We start from the raw sequence: 19,163 nt of genomic DNA on the forward strand, positions 1-19,163 counted from the left end.
AGGTTCTCAGTACATGTTCTCTATTGTCACAAATAAATTAATTTTAATGGCATTTCTACAATCTTTTAGTATTATAAAGTAAAAAAGGGACATAGCTTCTAAAATACAAATTAAATATCTGTTTTGTGGCCTTGCAAAGGTGATTTCATCACATTTTCATGAGGGTTGATCTTTTGCTATATAATTATTATATTTACCTTGGTATGATATAACTTGCTTCTAGAAGATACTCATTCATTTTTAATATTTAAGTTATTTTAGTTGATTTTTATTTTACCTAGATACTGTTTTTAAGTATTGGAAACATGAGGAAAGTGAAGGATAATGATGACATCTACACAGCTCTTCCATGGCAGTATCTACACAGGTCAACCTTCTTGCCAAGGAAGTCTTTGGCAATTTTCAAACGAAAACTCCCTGAATATTTGAAGTGACTTCAGAGGAAAGAGTTCCACCCGAGAAAGGACAGAAAAGCTGGAAGAAAATGTGCCGTGTCTCAGCTTATATACACAGTTCCAAAACAAAACAGAAAGCCCCTAAAAAAACAGTAAGCAAGCAAGCAGGGTCCATCAATAACCAATCACTTCCTCAGAAGACAGCTTAATAAAAACTCTTAGCTCAGCTTGCTTCTTGATCAAACCAAGATCCCCAAAGGCATTGCATACACAGTCATGCACTTCACCCAGGGAAAAGGGTCTGACAGCTACAGTCTAGATAGCTGGTGGTTGGTGAGAGACGTAACCGTGGGTCTTTGTCCGTAAGCAATGACAACAAAGCTGGCCAGCGTCATGTCTGTGTAAGCACGGCCACCTCCAGAGTCTCACGCACAGGTACTCATTTCACTAAAACATACCAGGTATGGCTTTGCCAATGGAGAGGCCGGTACCACTGTCAGATAATTTCCCATCGATATAGACTCTCCAGACTCCTCCAGTGCTTGTCCATGTGATTGCAATATGATGCCAAGAGCCGTCATTTACGGAGGGGCAGTTGGTGATCTTTTCTTTTCCATTCACGTAAAGGACCCAGCTGTGGAGAGAAAGATTCCAGGGAATATAGTCAGTGGTCACCCGGTTCTTTCCCTGGGGCATGTTACACTTTATCTCGGGTGTATGTTTGTGTGTGTGTGTGTGTGTGTGAAGTACTTGTGTAATCCATTAGTCATTCCTCCCTCCATCTTATAATATTTTTAGAAGCATCTGAGTTACTAATTACACTAAATTCTAGCTCAATCAATGTAAACACTGATTAGTGAGAAAAAGTCTTAGGATAAGCCAAGATCATTGAAACAATTTACCACCCTTGGGAAAGTCAAGAAGGAGCAGGAGCTGCTGAAATGTCTGAGAGGCTTCCTCGAGAATAGGTGTTTTCCAAAACCAGGAGCAAACTTCTGATATCCATAGGAAGATAGTATATATTTCAGGGCTTCTACTTTCGCTTGGGCATCTGTGTTCCCTCAAAAACTGTGTATTCAAAGTCCTAACAAACAATGTGTAGTGTAAGAAGGGAGGCCTTTGGGGGTGACCAGGTCCTGAGCACAGGGCCCTCTGAACAGGATTACCACAGTTACAGAAGAGGTCAGAGGGAACCAACCCCTTGCTGCCTCAGCCTTTGAGGGCACAGGAAGAACGTTTCTGGGGAGACTCTGGAAACCAGCAAGGGGCTCTTCAAGTCCCTGATTCTGCCACGACCTTGATCATAGGCTTTTTATATTAGCCTGAACAGACTAAGGTTGTCAAACTGGTCATAAGGAAACCCAAACACATCCACCCAAATAAAAGAACCAAAAGAAGGCTACAGAGACCCCTCCACTCAGGGGAGCCGTGTAAAGACAGTAAACAGCTTAAAGTGGAAAGTGTCCAAAGGCAAATGGGGATGAGATGATCGTAGAAAGCCGAGGGGGAGAATAAGTCTTCTCAGGCACTAGCAACAGCATCCACAGGAGAGGAATATTCTTGCCACATTGTTTCTGCTCTAGATGTTTTTCCCTTGCCTCTCTCAAGCCAAGCAGGCAACAGTTCATCTCTTTATGTACGCTTCACCTCAAGTGTTGGCCAATGCCTTGATTGTTTTTCTTCCTGAAAGTTCAAGTTCACTAAGAAGACTTGTGTTTGATGAGATTTCTACCAAAATAATGAGACTCCCCTAGCTTGAGAAGAAGAAAGGTTCCAGTTGGTAGGGCCCATGAGAAGTCCCACAAAAGACCACCAGTCACATATGCAACAAGCAAGAGCGCTTTATTAATTCCAACATGTTGGGGTAGCACATGGTGACCAAAAGAGAAACTCACAGGCTCCTTTTAAACCAGATTAAGGGAATTCCAGGGAGGAGAGATTAGTCTGGGGGCTGATTGGTGAGGGGAGATTAGTCTGGGGGCTGATGGTGGGTGGAGATTAGTCTGGGGGCTGATTGGTGAGGGGAGAATACTCTGGGGGCTCTAGTGGTAAGGAACTTTCCAGCAGGAGGATAGGGAAAGCTATCTTTAGTTATCAGGAGACTGTGGTCACCTGCTGAGCCAACAGAAGTCAAGGGTGCGCCTGTTGATTGGTTGCCCCTGAGTTGTGGTTTTCCCTGAGAACTGTTTGCTCAGCTCCAGCCACCTCCAATAAAACTGAAACTAAGGCCTGGTCCTTGGCAGGGGCTATTAGAAACCTGTCATGGCTCTGATCTGGCAGCCCAGCCCTCACACTGGGAGGTCTACGAGCCCTGCAACCTGTTCATTAGGCCAACGTGATGGGTGAACCTGAGAAGAAAGAGCCCCGTGAAACAAGGGCTGGACTTGCAGCCTCACTGAGGAAGGCAAGTGTGGGAAAGAGTGGAGGGTCTTCATAGGACGACAGAAGCTAAGCCGGGGGGGGGGGGGGGGGGGAGCTCAGCATGACTAGTGTGGACAGGCCACCAGTGGTGGGGGCTGTCCAAGTTTGTGGCTCATCAGCAAAACTCTAGATACAACTGGAATGTCTTTACAGACAGTGTAGAGGGAAGGACTTTGGAGTTAGGTTGCTCTTAAAAGAACACAGAATGCTCGCCCCCTTGGGCCCGGGAGGCTGTGCGCTGGTTCTTACCCAACACACCTATCTCCCACAGACAAGTGTTGCTGATGACCCTAATCTTTGGATGTCCTGCTAGGTAAAAAAGAGCGTCAGTCTCTTGAGAGTTAGACCTGACCTTCCCAAGAGATGACTTGTAGGGAGCAGGGCGTGGCAAATTATTTAGGCTTTTTGAAATTTTGTTTTGCTGTCTATAGAAGGGGGAGTGTTTCCTCTGGGAATTGTTAAGATAAACTAAAACAATACCCATGACGACACCCATGCTTGGTTTTCCATAAAGCTTGTTTAGGAGTTCTAGCTGACTGCTGTCAATCAATCCTCCAAGTTCCCTTGTTCCCAACCCCAGTGTCAGAAGGTGAGCCCTATGCAGGATTCAGTTCTAACTTGGTGTCAGGAGAAGCCTTCCCTGCCACATCCATCCTAACACTTCTGCTTACCCATTATAATCGGTCAGGAGGAAGGTGTTGTCTTTGTCGCCCTCAAGAGCGTAGGAGATTGGCGTCCCATAGTTGATGACGTCAGAGGATCTCATCCAGAAGGCACAGGTGACAGCATGGAGAGACGGAAGCACTCCATCGAGAATGACATACCCATAGATGCCAGACACTTCGAAATCCAGGTTAAAGCCTGAAGGCTGTTCTGCAACAAATAAGGAGGGTGTGCAGAATGTGGCATTCCTGTGCACTGCCAGCTGTCTGGGGAAAGCAGTGGGCAAGAAGCACCAGCTCCAAAGAAGCTAACTTCAGCGAACACGAAGATGTGAGCAGAAGTGATTTCAAAATTAAACAGAGAGTTCTTACGAAATACACATATTTAGTCTATATATTTAACTAGTGTGTAGATATAATAACAGCTATGCAAGGGAGCAGAAGAACAGGGTTGTAGAAAGGCTGAGAGCTGATAAGGGAGTGGACTCTGATGGGAAGGACTGTGGGGAGAGAGGGGTTGAGGCTACAGAGGAGGGAGAGGCTAACTCAAGGGCAGCATCTGCTTTCACGCAGGCGTCTGTCTTTTCCATAGCTGATGAACAGCTCAGTTCTTCCCCTGTTCACCTCTGCAAAGCCTGTTCTATCACAAAGACTTCTGTCTCCTGGGGAGGGGGGAGGAGATTAGCATTGATTTATTGCCTCTCTGACCTAGCTGTCTCTCAGTCTTCATTGCCTATGGAAGAAATAGCGATGATAATTAGAAGTTCGCAGTCTCAGAGATGAGTACTCATTTGCTTGAGGTCAACTTCATTACATGTTAAATATGGTTAATAACAGCACACACACAATTCCAAATGGCCACGAGAACGCTTTAATCATTCTCCCAATAAAATGTATGAAATCCATTGGGGTAATAAATAAAACTAGATTGATTCAAATATTCTACATTGTATTCATAAGTCATAATGTGCTCTTCATAGTCCAATAAATTTATGTAACTGCAGTTTTTCAACTTTCTATTGTGAAAATGCCATTAAAATTAACAAGATTGGGGTGGGGGGGAGAGTTTAGTGCAATGGTTCTCAACCTGTGGGTCACAAGGTTGCCTAAGACCATTGGAAAATGCAGCTCTTTAATCATGGTTCATAACAGTAGCAAAATTACAATTATGAAGTAGCAATGAAATAATTTTATGTTTGGGGGTCACCACAACATGAGGAACTGTATTAAATGGCTGTAGCACTAGGTTGAGAACCACTGGCTTAGTGGGTCAAGTGCCAGTTTATGCAAGCTTGAGGACATGATTTCCCAATCCTGGCACCCACATAAAAACCCATTCAGGGTGGCACGTCTATAATCCCAGGGTTGGGAGGCAAAGATGGAGGGATCCCTAGAACTCATTGGTTTGCCAATCTAGACAGTGAACTTGGTTCAGTGAGAGACTCCGTCTCAAAAAGCAATAAAGTGGAAAGCTGTTGACATTGATTTCTGGCTTCTACTCTCACATGTATGCACACATACACATACCTTCAAGAGCACAAAGAAGGAAGACAAGGAGAAAGGAGGAGGAGACATAATAATTGAACAGCTGGTGTGTGGCAGAGCCTGGATGCATGCAGAAGGTTGGAAGGGAAACATGGAAGGGCCTGCCAAATTGTTTTCTGCATTTCCCTCCTAGATGTTTAAGCTTCAGTTTTTCCATCCACGCTGTTGGGGATAAGGACAGCAGTACCCAGCTTATAGATGGCTGTGAAGACGAAATAAGGGCCAGGTGCTTAGCAGAGCCTCTGGTGTGTGGGCAGTACATGGCATAGGCCCTGTTCTATAATTATTCTAAATATTGCTATCAGTCATTCTGAGTTCATACACACCTATCTCGCACCTGAGTTCATACACACCTGTCTCACACCGAGTTCATACACACCTGTCTCACACCTGAGTTCATACGCACCTGTCTCACACCTGAGTTCATGCACCCCTGTCTCACACACAAGTTCATACATACCTGTCTCACACCTGTGGCCTGAAAATCCCGGCCGACATTTACAACTGTATGCGTTCAGCTCATCCACGCAGGTGGCCTGGTTCCTACATGGGTTGGACTGACATTCATTGATATTCAGTTCGCAGTGTGGCCCCGTGAAGCCTGCTGGGCACTGGCATCTGGAAGAAAATGGAATGCAGCACCAGGAACCATCAGAGGATCCACTAGAGAAACTGTGTCCCTGACTTAGGACAACCCTGTCTTAGAAGACTTGGAAGACTGAAATGCTAAAACCTATCCCACAATCCAGAAAGCACTGAATTTGCATCTAATTTTCCCTTTCATCTGATTGTGACTGAACACCTGCATCATAAACAGAACAAAATAAAGTAAAAAGGAATTCTGATCCAAGTGAAATCTGGTTTATGTGGGCTCTTTCCCCGCAAAAACTCCTAGGGAAACATGGATAGTTCAGGTCCTATTCTAAGGCCTTTTAATTTATTACGCCAGTTCTCTGTAGCAATAAGATAATGTTGGCACCATCCCCACTGTGCCGACGTCATTCCCACCATGCTGATGTCATTCACAATGCATTGACATCATTCCCACTTTGCTGACGTCATTCCCACCATGATGATGTCATTCCAACATTGCTAACACCATTCCCACTTTGTTGATGTTATTCCCACTACACTGACAGCATTCCTGCTTTGCTGATGTTATCCCCACAACGCTGACGTCATTCCCACCATGCTGAAAGCATTCCCATTTTGCTGATATAATTCCCTTTTTGTTGATGTCATTCCCACCACGCTGACATCATTCCCACTGTGCTGATGAGTTAAAGTTTGCTATGGCAGTTACATCACTCAAGGAAGCACGGCTGTCACTCAGGGGTGGCATGGGAGTCTCAACCTCAGTCTTACTCCTTGTGGCCACAACCAGTGGTCTCCACACACTCCGATAAAAAATACATCCCATGATGACAAGTGCCCCCCACCGTGTTGTGAACAGGGAGTCTGAGATGGAAATTAGAATCCCAATCCCACAGCGTCAAGGGTGGTTGAGAGCCTGTCCCCCATGGCCCTGTGCATCTACTTCATGTCACACTGCCCGAGAGCTACACATCCTGTGTCCTGTGTCCGTGACGACAGTGCTCTAGCAGGACGGATGGGAGAGCACACCCCGGCACACTCACGTCATGGATACTAAGCAGCCGTTATGACAAATGAACCACGGCAAATGCATCTACTTGACAATACTTGAAAACACTGCTGGGTGACAAGTGACAAATGGCACCATTGGGGCGTGATCCACTTGTCTAACATCTAACACACTGTAGGCTTCTCAGGGATGTGATTTAAGCCATAAATATAAAACATAAGTGAGTTCTATCTGCCTATATAGGAACTTCACAATGTTGGTTGACACTAGGGATGAGAACGTGTGTGTGTGTGTGTGTGTGTGTGTGTATGCAAAGTATGTCCAATTCTATATTTAGAAAGTATTCCTTTAAAAAGGTACGAGTCAAATAAGGTAAACACTACTATTTGCTAGCCACAGAGCTGAAGTCACATTTTTCTTATTCTTTGCAATTTTCTGTGTGATTGAAATACTTTCCTTAAGGAGGTCATATCATCAACAGTAGCACATTCACCTGGAGCTGTCTTTGACGATGGTCTGAAGGTGACTAGTGTGAGCTCATGGCAATGGAGGGGTTTCAGAGGAAATCTTAGAGTGGAGGGCCATCTTGTCCGGTCTCTGAGCTTTATGGTGTATCTTTTATGGCTAGCGCCTCGTGCATCTTTATCTGGCAGGAAAACACTGCCATAGCTCTGCCCACGATGCCCACTTAATCCACAGAGCTACGTTCTTCTTACTGGTTCTAGGTGAATTATATATTTATTCCTCTGACGTTTGGAACCCTGGGGTGAGGTCAGAACTCTTAGAGCTCACCTGAAAGTTTCTTACAGCCTACGGTGAGGCACTCTTTGTTGGGAAGAGTAAAGCTTCCATGAGAAGAGGATGTTATATTGGTGAACATTTCACTTGCACACTGTCAATACATTCACAGGCTTAGCCATCTTCCATGTATGTATTTACATGCACAGAGCTTTGACTGTAGAGGGGGTGATAATAGGCAGGGGCGGAGCTGGGAGGGGACTGTGTAATGTAAGGGGGTGACTTTGATTTTTTTCTTTTTTACATTGAGAGCTGATAGATCCAGCGGCAGCTTTAGAACCATGGCAGGACCAGCCTATCGTTTGCACTGCAGAAATGCTGTCTTCTGCATCTCCCTGCAGGCTAGGGGATACAGGGGGTCTCCAGAAGATGACTGGAGGGGCTGTTTATAAATTGCATTCTACTGACACCCATGTGTTCCCCCAGAAAGGGCAAAGTCTTTTCCCCAAGAACTTCTATTTCACCCGCTTTTATTATTTTATTTAATTGTGCTCATGTTAGATTTCTTTTGATGAAAGACTTCTAAAGTAGATGCTAGAACACCATGGACTTCCAGCGCAGATGGCCCCCAAGGCAGTATGATCATATAGCCTATTTCCATCTTACCCAGTGCAAAATTTTCAGCTAAAATGTCAAGTGTTTTAAAATATCGGGTTTTGTCTAGTGCTACTATATTAACTTCCATGTGCTGGGACTGTGTCTCTTCCCTCTCAGCATTATTTTGTGTGCATGTGTGCTTCTGTATGTGTGTACACATGTTGGGGCCAGAGGTCAGTGTCGGGTATCTTCCTGTCTCGTTCTCTACCCTACTTCTCTCACTGAGCTCAGAGTTCACCAGTCTGACTGATCTGACCAGCCAGTGAACTCCAGCATCCACCTGTCTCCATTGTCCCTTCCCTGGGAGCACAAGCAGGTGCTGCCATGCCGAGTTTCATTTACACAGATACTGGGGATCCAAACCCAAGGACAACCAGACCTTCCTTTTACCTTTTAAGATTTGCCAAGAGCAAAAGTTTCTAAACCTGGCTGGCATGTATCAGACTTATAGATGTCAAACACCTAAGGATGCCTACATTAAAATTTGGGATTTACAGGTTTGGGGTTGGAAAGTGTAGTTCAGTGGTACTGGCCTGACATGAAGGAAGCCTTGGGGGTTCCACCTCCAGCACTATAAAACTCCAGGCATGGTGGTACCTCCATTTGATCGCACTTGGGAGGTGGAGGCAGGAAGATCAGAAGTTCAAAGTCATCTTCAACTACATAGTGAGTTCTAGGTCAGACTGGTTTACAGGAGACTCTCAAAAGCAACACACACACACACACACATACATATACACACACACATACAGAGAGAGAGAGAGAGAGAGAGAGAGAGAGAGAGAGAACATAGACACGCCCAGAGAGAAACACATACACACACACACACACACACACACACACACACCAAAAAAGCAACAACAACAAAACTATAGGCTCACATCTTGGCTTAGCTTTGCATTGCTTAGCATTGCAAGTGGTGGTGAGATTCTACTGTGCCTATCTTCGGGTGAGCATGTGGGGATAGCTGACTGGGGGCTTTGCAGCGAATGCTCTACTGAGACTGCACAGTGACGGCTCAGTCAAGGAAACAAATGAAGCGAAACTCTACACTTGGCCTTTTACCTGAAACTGTTGGCTCCATCCTTACACGTGGCTCCGTTTTGACACGGATGGCTGAGACACTCGTCCACGTTTTTTTCACACCGAGTACCCTGAAACCCAGGTGGGCATTTGCACAAGAACCCGCCAACTTGGTCTTCACACACTGCGTTGTTTAGGCAGGGGCTCGACTGGCATTCATTGATGTCTGTCTCACAGCGCACACCTGGGAGGGGTGAGGACAAGAAAGAGCTCGGATGATTTCCCTTCATAGGAAAACTGAGCTAACTGGGACTCCTTGAGTTCACCTACAGAAAAGAGGCTGCAGAGCCACCACCAGTAGCCCTGCTCATGGTGCCCCTGTGAATAGCCCTGACTTTGTGGGGTCATTTCAGGACTCCACAGTTTTGATACTTAGCTTAGTTTATCTTCCTTCTGAAACTATGGTTAGCAATGGGCATCGGACTGAAATAATGTTTAAAAGGACAATAAATTAGTTCCCTTTTCCTTTGTTTCTTTGAGCTCATGTTTTTCCTTCATTAGCTTTTTACCCCTCAGACTTTTTCCCTAAAAATGAAGTACATACATCTTTAACCATACTGCCTTCCTAAACTTGCAAAATATCACATTTTACATCCATATGAATGAACATCCTTTGTATGACTTATCTCCAGTAGTGTGTTCATAAAATCCAAGGATAATGGTTAGATATTATATTAGCAGACACACTAATTTTTATTTACAGAATTTTGAGACAAGGGAGAGAACCGCAGACTTCTTACCAGAATATCCCCTCACACAGGTACAGAGGTAGCCGGCCAAGCCATCGGTGCAGGTTCCTTTATTCAAGCAAGGGCTGGAGCTACACTCATTTATGTTTTCTTCACATAGCTTGCCTGCAGAGAATCACAGAGTCTCTGAGCTGGAGAAAATGTTAAGTTTTGTTCAAACAAGCTGTTTAGAATGAGCACGGAGTGACCGGAAATCATGGCCAATGAGCCCGTGAAAGTTTTTGCTCTTGGCCAAATACATGGATACAAATATTTAACTTCCATATTTGAATTTCGAAAAAACATGTAGCCAGAAATGTAACACATTTGGTCTATTAAAAAGCTGAACGGCCAATAGCTAGGTAGGAGAGGGACAGATGGGTCTGGCGCGCAGAGAGAATAAGTAGGAGGAGAAATCTAGGCCCGAGAGAGAATAAGGAAGAGAGAACAAGGAAGAAAAGAGCAGGGCCAGGCCGCCAGGCAGTCAGACATGAGAAGCAGTGAAAGTAAGACATACGAATGGAGAAAAAGGTAAGAATCCCCGAGGCAGAATGTAGATAAAGACAGACAGATGAGCTAAGATGAGGCCGAGGATTCATAATTAATATGACCTCTCCGTGTCTTGATTTGGGAGCTGGTTGGTGGCACAGAAGAGAAAGGCAATACACATTCTGTTCCATAAGACTCTGCTATCAATACTGGAATCATTATGATGAAATTCAACAGGGGAGTTGGCAGTGGGGGTGATGTTCTGAACGACTTTAGAGGGAGGCTACGGAAAGGCTGCAGCTCTCTGACATAAAGACAATACGTACTTAAACACGATGCATACTTAAACACACGGTCACCTTTGAGTTTGAGAGGAGCAGAGCCTGTACTGACAAAAGTGACTGGTCTGGAGGAACTACCACACACACACACACACACACACACACACACACGCACGCACGCACGCACACGCACGCACGCGCACGCACACACACACATGCATGCACACACACACACACACACACACGCACGCATGCACGCACGCACACACACGCACACACACACACGCACGCAGTTTGCAATTTCAGTGAGGTGAGAGTGGAGAGGTGGGAAGGACATGGCCCTGGTCCAGCATTCCCTGAGGACAAAGTGTTCCATCTCACTTCCTCATCTCCACTTAGGAACCAGAAAAACAGGCTCAGGAACATTTGGAGGTTCCAAAGTCACACATCTTATAGATAAAGAAGGAACTAGGTCTGCCCATTTTAGCATTTTATAAGCCATAAGCAATTTCATACGGACAAATTGATACCTTGTTCTCCTTACATAATATAATATAATATATAACAATATAATTAATATAATGAGCCCTTTCCAAATGTACACATATAATCCAAAACAAGACTCGGCTTATATTGTAAAGACACTGATCTTGCTCCTTACCTACATAACCCGATGGGCACTCACAAGTGAATCCCCCAACTTGGTCTCTACAAATTCCACCGTTGAGGCAAGGCAGTGAGCTGCATTCATCAATATCTGTTTCACACTTTAAGCCTACAATGCAAACCAAACACTGAATGATAAATCCAAATAAGGGAGTATTAAACATGCGTGATCACTTGAGAGCAATGACCTTCATAATCTAGACCTAAAAGGAAGAGCTACCATCCAGTCGTGTTTAATGAAGTCACTTCATGTTTCCACATAGATTTGATTTAAGATACCTTACAACACTACATGGAAAACAGCAAAGTATCTTAAAACATTAAGAGGATGGAGAGGGAAGTTTGCAGTGATTAAATAGGAGCCATAAGCTATGCTAACCATAAAGCAAACCCCCAAAACTATATAGAGTTCTACCAAGGTCACCTGACTCAAGGGGTGAGGTGGGGTCAAGTTTCTCTAAATCTTAGCTTGTAAACTAGACGCCCTATAGTGGGCATCGTCTTCCCATAGGGTGCACACGGGATTGCTGGGCTAGCTCTGCTAGAAACCAGGGGACTGTGATCTTCAGCTCACCAACATCAGCATCCCCTTCAGACAGAAGAGAAACGCTGCATTTCAAGTCATACCCTACACTACTGAATCGGAAATGCTGGCACTGCCAGACTCTGCAGGGTCCAGTGATCTGCAGCTTGGCAAGCCTTCCAAATGACGACAGCATGCATTAATAGATGAGATGCAATATTCTATATGCCTTCTTTAAACTACCACTGAAGTGTAGAATTCTCAGAAAAAAAAACCCTCCCTCCCATCCTCTCTTCCTTTCTGTCTTTTAAGATAGGCTCTCACTGTGTGTCCATGACTGTCCTAGAACTCACTTTGTAGACCGAATTGGCCCTGATTTCAGAGAGATCCCCTGTTCTCTGCCTCCCAATGCTGGGATTAAAGCCATATACCACTGTGCTTTGCAAATTCCATATATCCTATGAAATGTCAGTACTTTTTTTCAAGAACACATACACATGAGTCAACTGTGATAAATGAAATGCCAATATTCTTGCTAGCCTCTGGCTATCTTTTGTTTCCAGTTTTCCTTTTGCTTATTACTTTTTTGGTGAATTCTACTTAAATATAATTTTCCATGCAAAACTTTCAGAATTCACTGCATGCATTTTTGAAGCAATAAACCCATTTAGAGAAAATAAGAGATTATTTTAAATGAATTGCAATTAAAAATATCATTTGTTTTCTCCTAAAATTGTTTCTGGACACATCGGTAAAGTGAACCAAACGGCAAGTAAAAATTAATTCTTACTTATTCCTACAGTCTCTAGTCTAAAGTCATGGAGTTCTTCTGAAGCTAGAAACAAAGCAACAACTCTCATCTATGAACAAGAACTTCCACTCTTGAGTAACCAAGGAGAGAAGCCAGGAATTTGTTCTAAAATGTTTGTGTTGGACAAAGTTGAGTGTTATGCCTTTAATTTGTGTTAGAACAAAACCTTGGACATGACTTGGGACTATATTCCAATTAAACCCCCCAGATATAGTGTTAGCTTTCCTAGTGAAGATCTTTTTCTTTCTCTCCAAACTGCACAGAAAAGCTGTTAAGTCTGCACACCTTTTACCTTGTTCAACCCAATATTTCTCCTCACAAACATGGCCTAACACGTCTTATAATCTGTGTTAAGTATTTCAAAGTCTGACTAAATAGCTACACCAATTTCACACAAAATATGTTAAAATTAGCATTCCTTTATGTTACCTGTGTATCCGAGTGGACACAGACAGATATAACCACGGCCCAGCTGTTGGCAGGTCCCACTGTTGTGGCAAGGGTTTAAGAAGCATTCGTGGAAGACCTGCCAGGGCAGAAGACATGTATCACAGGGAAGCTCGCGGTTCATTTCAGAGCATCCCTACCTAGGGGCTTTAACGTTGTCATGTTGCTTCCAGGTGAGCTCATTCAAGCTATGATACAGGCCACTGCTGTATCATAGGAGCTGCTATGCATGGGCTCAAATGATGATACTTCAGTGAGGTCAATGTATGCAGTGTTCCTAAGAGCTGGTTGCATATTGCATGTTGCATGCCAGTTGCATGTTGCATGCTGATTGCATCTCCATTAGAGATGTCTTTGAAATACTTGAAGTACAGGGTTCAACCAAGGCCAGATAAAATAGAGCCTCTAGTGTGACGTTCATACATTATTTAAAAGTGGCCTGTGGGCTCCATTACACTACTGCGTTAGCCGTTCCTACAAATGTCTGTGCTCAGCTACCTCATTTTCCAAATGCAATGTGGAGAGCCCTTGCAGCTCACTACGTTGGTCTGTAGGAGTTTGGCAGAAGACATATGTATCATTGGTTTAAAAAATGTCAATTGCAAGGGACTTATGACCCTTAGGTAGGATGAATTAAGGATAACAAGAGAATCTACCCAAAATATCATCTCTATCTTTTAAAAAAACACACATACATGCATGCACATAGGCAATACACATATGCACACACACATACACACGTGCATGTGCGTGTACACACACACATACACACACACAAGAAAAGTAATTCCTTTATTTATGTTTCTGAGTGACAGTTCTTAATTTGTCACACATTATCCCAAGAAACATTTTTTTTGGCCCCAAAATGTATAAATACTTTTGAAATAAAATCTGAATTATCTTTCTACCCCCAGAAAACCCTGTGGTAACTAAGCCCACCTTTTGCAATTATGGTCCAATTAGTGGATCAAAGCCTCAACATCTACATACTGTTGAGCAGGCATTTCAGGGAAAATAACTCCAATTTTTGGTATTAAAAATGTCCAATATGTACTTTTCGAAAATGCTTATTAAGAATCATAACCAAATATTCCTATACAGTATTTATAACCTGATGAAGGTTTCACCCACAGCTTTCTATGATATGTAAAATAGCAAATTAGTTTCTAAGCACCCCATCAATAACAATGCTCCGTGCAGGGGTCAGACTCGCCTGGCTGCTGACTTCATACTTCTTCTGGGTGTGTCCAGGAGCTGCAAGGGGCACTACGCTTTCTTCTGCTGCAGAAAAAGTGGAGCTAAAACCTAACAAGACAAACAGGCAAAAACGTCAGCGGGTGGTGGGTGAGGCTCCACATACTCAGGGTGAGATCTGGTTGCAGAGTGAGTCACGCTACACGTGTTTTGTTTCAGTTTGACTAAACAGGAAAACAGCCATGGGTGGCATGTCCTTCTATCCTAGACTCTGAGAGAGACACTTGGAAGTTACCAAGTGCAAAGTTTCCAAAATAATTCCTTCAGTCTTGTCATCAAGAAGATCATAAAAGGGGCCCCTAGGACAGCTCCGTGAGTAAAAGCACTTACCATCAAGAATGATGGCCTGAGTTCAATCCCAGGACACACACGGTGAAAGCTGTAAGTTGTAATTCCTGTAAGCTGGTGTTTGCCCTCCACATGAGTGTTGCTGGATGCACATGTGTATATGCACACATGTGCACAGACATACACATGCATGCGCACACATACGTGCACACACATGAGTACATAAATAATAAATATAATAAAATTGATTTAAAAGACCATAGAAGGATGAATTAAACCCAGATATCGGAGTCTACCTGACATGGTGATGCTCAGAACAGAAGAGATCAGAGAGGCACAGGCAAGACCCCCGGCATAAAGTCTGAGAACTCACTTGAGCAATCCGTGATAGACGTGGCACCAGTGATGGTTGTGGTTCCATAAAAGGGACAAGCTAGGCAGAAGGACTTCCCTGCGTTGGGCTGGTAATAGTCTCGAGGGCATGGATAGCAGGGTGTGAGCCCAGAGCGGGAGAATTCTCCTACTGGACAAGGCACTACAAAGGAAACAAAAAGATTGCTTGTGTATGTGTGAGAGAGGACTCAGTACATTTCAGATAAGTTCCCTAACTGTTGCTTGTGAGAAAGCTATTGAAACACTTGCATCCCCTCTTTCTATTGGAAAAGGAAGTCCCAGACACCTAGTTCAATTTGCCAGCTGATAGTATAAGACAAAAAATGGGACTGGGTGGTAGTGACATGCGCCTTTAATCCCAGCACTTGGGAGGCAGAAGCAGGTGGGTGTCTGTGAATTCTAGGCCAGCCTGGTCTACAGAGTGAGTTCCAGGACAGCCAGGGCTATTACACAGAGAAACCCTGCCTCAAAAAATCAAAGAAAGGCTGGGCGGTGGTGGCGCACGCCTTTAATCCCAGCACTTGGGAGGCAGAGGCAGGCGGATCTCTGAGTTCGAGGCCAGCCTGGTCTACAAGAGCTAGCTCCAGGACAGGCTCTAGAAACTACAGGGAAACCCTGTCTCGAAAAACCAAAAAAAAAAAAAAAAAAAAAAAAAAATCAAAGAAAGAAGAACAAAGAAAATTGAAAAATGGTACATCTTTATATATGCAGTAAACAAAGGCACATGTTTTCATTGCAGTGTGATTTTAGTACATAATATAAAGCTAAACATACATAGAACATGCATGTGTTAATGCCCTGGCCATGGGGAAAAGAAAGCAGCAATTTCCTTTACTACCAATATTAGTAGTAATATTGGTAATAATAAGTCAAATTTAAAACAGTACACCGAAAAGGCCTGGGAAAAATACTACCTTGCAAATATTGTTCGTTGATGGTGTTAAGGACAGCAAATACAGCCATGGAGCTCAATAAATTTGACCTTTAAATAAATGTATGGGCCACTTTGATAATATTGTGTTGTAATCTGGGAAGTAGTGGGGTAGAGTTCAGGACAGATTTCAGGAGCCACCCCACAGAGACCATGCGGTGCATGAACTTGTTGGGCTACAGTGGGCATATAAGTATGATAGCAACATGCCACATGCAGCACACTTTAAACACACAAAAATGAATAAACGAATAAGTTAATGTTTCCAAAGACAAGGCCAGAGGTCACTTAACACACCCTAAAGGGTCAGAGTGAGAGGTGGTATCATTCTGGTCCTCATAAAATATAGATCCTGGTCCTTTGGGGTGGATGCGTCAACAATGACGACCAGGTGTCGTTTATGAAACCAAGAACTTTCAGATTTTTAGCCATAAGCCAAAGGACATGTATGTAAGAAGAGATAAGATGCATACGGGTTGTATTGTATGAGCATGGTAGTAACGTATAACATATGATTGTTATAGTGATTATAACAATTTTGAGCAGGCTAAAACATAGCAGGTATTTTCTTTTTAAGAAATATAAGGTAGTCGGGCGGTGGTGGCGCACGCCTTTAATCCCAGCACTTGGGAGGCAGAGGCAGGCGGATCTCTGAGTTCGAGACCAGCCTGGTCTACAAGAGCTAGTTCCAGGACAGGCTCTAGAAACTACAGGGAAACCCTGTCTTGAAAAACCAAAAAAAAAAAAAAAAAAAAAACCAAAACAAAAAACCCAAAACAAACAAACAAAAAAGAAATGTAAGGTAAACTCAGCAAAATACAGAACGACACATCTCTAAACATCAATCAATATAGAAAAAAAGTAATAATGAGAGACAGATGGAGGGAAGAAAAGACAAGAAAAAGGAGGGAAGGAAGTTGAAACCAAGAGAGAATATGCGAGGGTCAGTTGTAAAGTACAGAGTGCTGGCCCAAGCCCACAGAGAGAGCTAAGTTATTCCTGCTGCTCGCCCGTGTTGAGAAGACTGTGGCTAGCTGTGCTAGGAACACTGGGAGACACGGGGCACTTCCCAGAATTTCTGCCACATTCCGGGAACTAGAATTGCTTAATTGCAAAGCTGGCATTAGATAAGCCTCAAAGCTTATTTAGAAAGCGAAAAGAAAAGTTAAATACGAACTCGCTTCCCTGCAAAATTTCCAGTTGCTTTGTGGTTGGAGGACGTTGGAGTAGGGGCAGAATTATTTTACTGCAGACTTCCTTTCAAAGTTAGTTCACATATTAACAAAATCAAAGAGTGTCTAGCAAATCCATTTTAAGCATAATGTGATTCCTTGACTTTTCAATAAAAACAAAAATTGGAGGCTGCTTTGACACAACAGGCATTTTTCACGGGATGGGCTTCAACCGTGGTCTAAAAAGTTCTCTTCTTGACTCTTGGTGGAACATCACATTGACGGACACTACTCAGGAAATCTGCCCATATTTTTTATCTGCCGTGACCCTGGTGCACTGAGACAGTTTAAACAAATGGGAAGATGTATAAACCTTATCATTCGGCGTCCATCCATTCTCCTACATCCTATGGCTCTTAACTTCTGAGGACAACGTCTCGTTAGACGCAGCTCTGGCGTACCCTTCCACCGCCCCAGGTAAACTGCCCACTTGGCCAGCAGCGAGGAATCTCAGTCTCTTTCCGGTTGCTGTAGCTGTGTACGGCTGTAGCTCAGTAAGAATGTGTGTGCATGGCTCGCTGTGCAGCCTGGAGAACTGGCACAGAGCAGGCTGGCTCTTAGGAACAGCAACCTTTCAATAAGAAACCATCTTTGCACTCTCTGGCTTTGCATACACCTTAGGCTTTTACGCCAGAGTATGGGGATGGGAGGACACACACTTTTAAGAGCCACCATGCAGGCCTGCTTGTGAGTCTCGGTGGTACTGTAGAGAGAATCCAGCAACCTTTCCTTGCGAATACAGCTCCACTCGCGGTACAGGGAAATGAACTTTCAGAGTTTGTAGCAACAGGCTGGTGTGTGTGTGTGTGTGTGTGTGTGTGTGTGTGTGGTGTGCGTGTGTGTATGTGTTCATGTGTGTGTGCATTTGTGTATGTGTTTATGCATGTGTATACATTTGTGTGTCGTGTGTGTGTGTGCATTTGTATGTGTTCATGTGTGTGTGCATTTGTGTATGTGTTTATGCATGTGTATACATTTGTGTGTGTGGCGAGAGGTCAGCATTGGGTATCTTCCTCCGTCATTATCCATCTTATGGTTTAAAACAGCGTCTCTTACTGAACCTGGAGATCATTGGTGGATAAGACTGGCTGGCCAGGAAGCCCCAGAGATCCTCCTTCCCTCCTCCCATTTCTGAGATTACATGTGTGTTGCCATGTCTGGCTTCTTACGTGGGTGCTGCCAATTTGAACTTAGGCCCGCATGCTCATACAAGCATCCAGTGACTGAGCCACCTCCCCAGCCCATGACAGATCAATTTTGACTCTCAGTCCTGGTTTTGACATAGTGTGAAGTTTTTAATCTTCTAGTTTTGTTTACATCTTCAGGAATTTCTGGCCGGCTGACTATACTCCGTTAGGGTATTAGACATATTCAATGTGGAGTGCTGACCTTTTCATTTCTGGTTAAGCCAGTGCTTGCCATAGTGTGATCCCTGAACTCGTAAAAGTAGGTATTATCTGAGTACTAGATAGAAATGCATGTTATACCCAGTGAATCAAAATTCTGGGGACAGGATCTAGAAACCTGTATTTCTATGGTCCCAGGAAGCCTCATGTGTATTACTGAGGCCTGGGATAGAAGTCTTGTGCTATACACAGAGAGCCCATTGTTTATCCTGAAGTGCCGGCCAGCTGAGGAAAAGGAACTCCCCATGAAGAGACAGTTATTTACATTCTTCGCATACTGTGGACATTTAGTTTTGTTAAAAGCATCCCCCTCCTCCACACAGCGAACTTAACATGCAAATAAATATAAACATCCAAGGCATCAGTGATAACCTCCACAAGCAGAAATGTCTACAGCTCCTCTTTTTACAGTCGTGGTGGTTTCTGGGCATACGAGGCAGCTCCGGGATCCAAATTCTGGTTGATAAGTACCCAGCGGACATGACTCACAGGTCTCGAGCCCACTGGAAGAGTAGGTGCCTTGCTTACACTGAGCTGGAAAGAAGCATACGACACAGTGAGCAAACTCATCATCAAACACGGCATGACACACATTTCCTAGCTTCGCTGT

At 43.9% G+C, this 19,163-nt stretch overlaps 1 protein-coding gene across 1 annotated transcript in view; it reads right to left on the bottom strand.

Moving 5' to 3' along the window:
- The window catches only part of Svep1 (sushi, von Willebrand factor type A, EGF and pentraxin domain containing 1), a 157,227-nt gene that overhangs the window by 51,924 nt on the left and 86,140 nt on the right, over positions 1 to 19,163 (bottom strand). Inside the window, exons 18-27 of the mRNA XM_038347564.1 lie at positions 18,926 to 19,087; positions 14,965 to 15,126; positions 14,263 to 14,354; positions 13,032 to 13,128; positions 11,264 to 11,377; positions 9,845 to 9,958; positions 9,087 to 9,288; positions 5,484 to 5,641; positions 3,488 to 3,689; positions 854 to 1,029 (exon numbers count right to left, since the gene is read on the bottom strand). Coding sequence (XP_038203492.1) covers positions 854 to 1,029; positions 3,488 to 3,689; positions 5,484 to 5,641; positions 9,087 to 9,288; positions 9,845 to 9,958; positions 11,264 to 11,377; positions 13,032 to 13,128; positions 14,263 to 14,354; positions 14,965 to 15,126; positions 18,926 to 19,087 — 1,479 coding nt within the window. The remainder of the gene's footprint in view (positions 1 to 853; positions 1,030 to 3,487; positions 3,690 to 5,483; positions 5,642 to 9,086; positions 9,289 to 9,844; positions 9,959 to 11,263; positions 11,378 to 13,031; positions 13,129 to 14,262; positions 14,355 to 14,964; positions 15,127 to 18,925; positions 19,088 to 19,163) is intronic.

The sequence above is a fragment of the Arvicola amphibius genome, chromosome 11, assembly GCF_903992535.2.
Source record: "Arvicola amphibius chromosome 11, mArvAmp1.2, whole genome shotgun sequence".
Lineage (NCBI taxonomy): Eukaryota > Metazoa > Chordata > Mammalia > Rodentia > Cricetidae > Arvicola > Arvicola amphibius.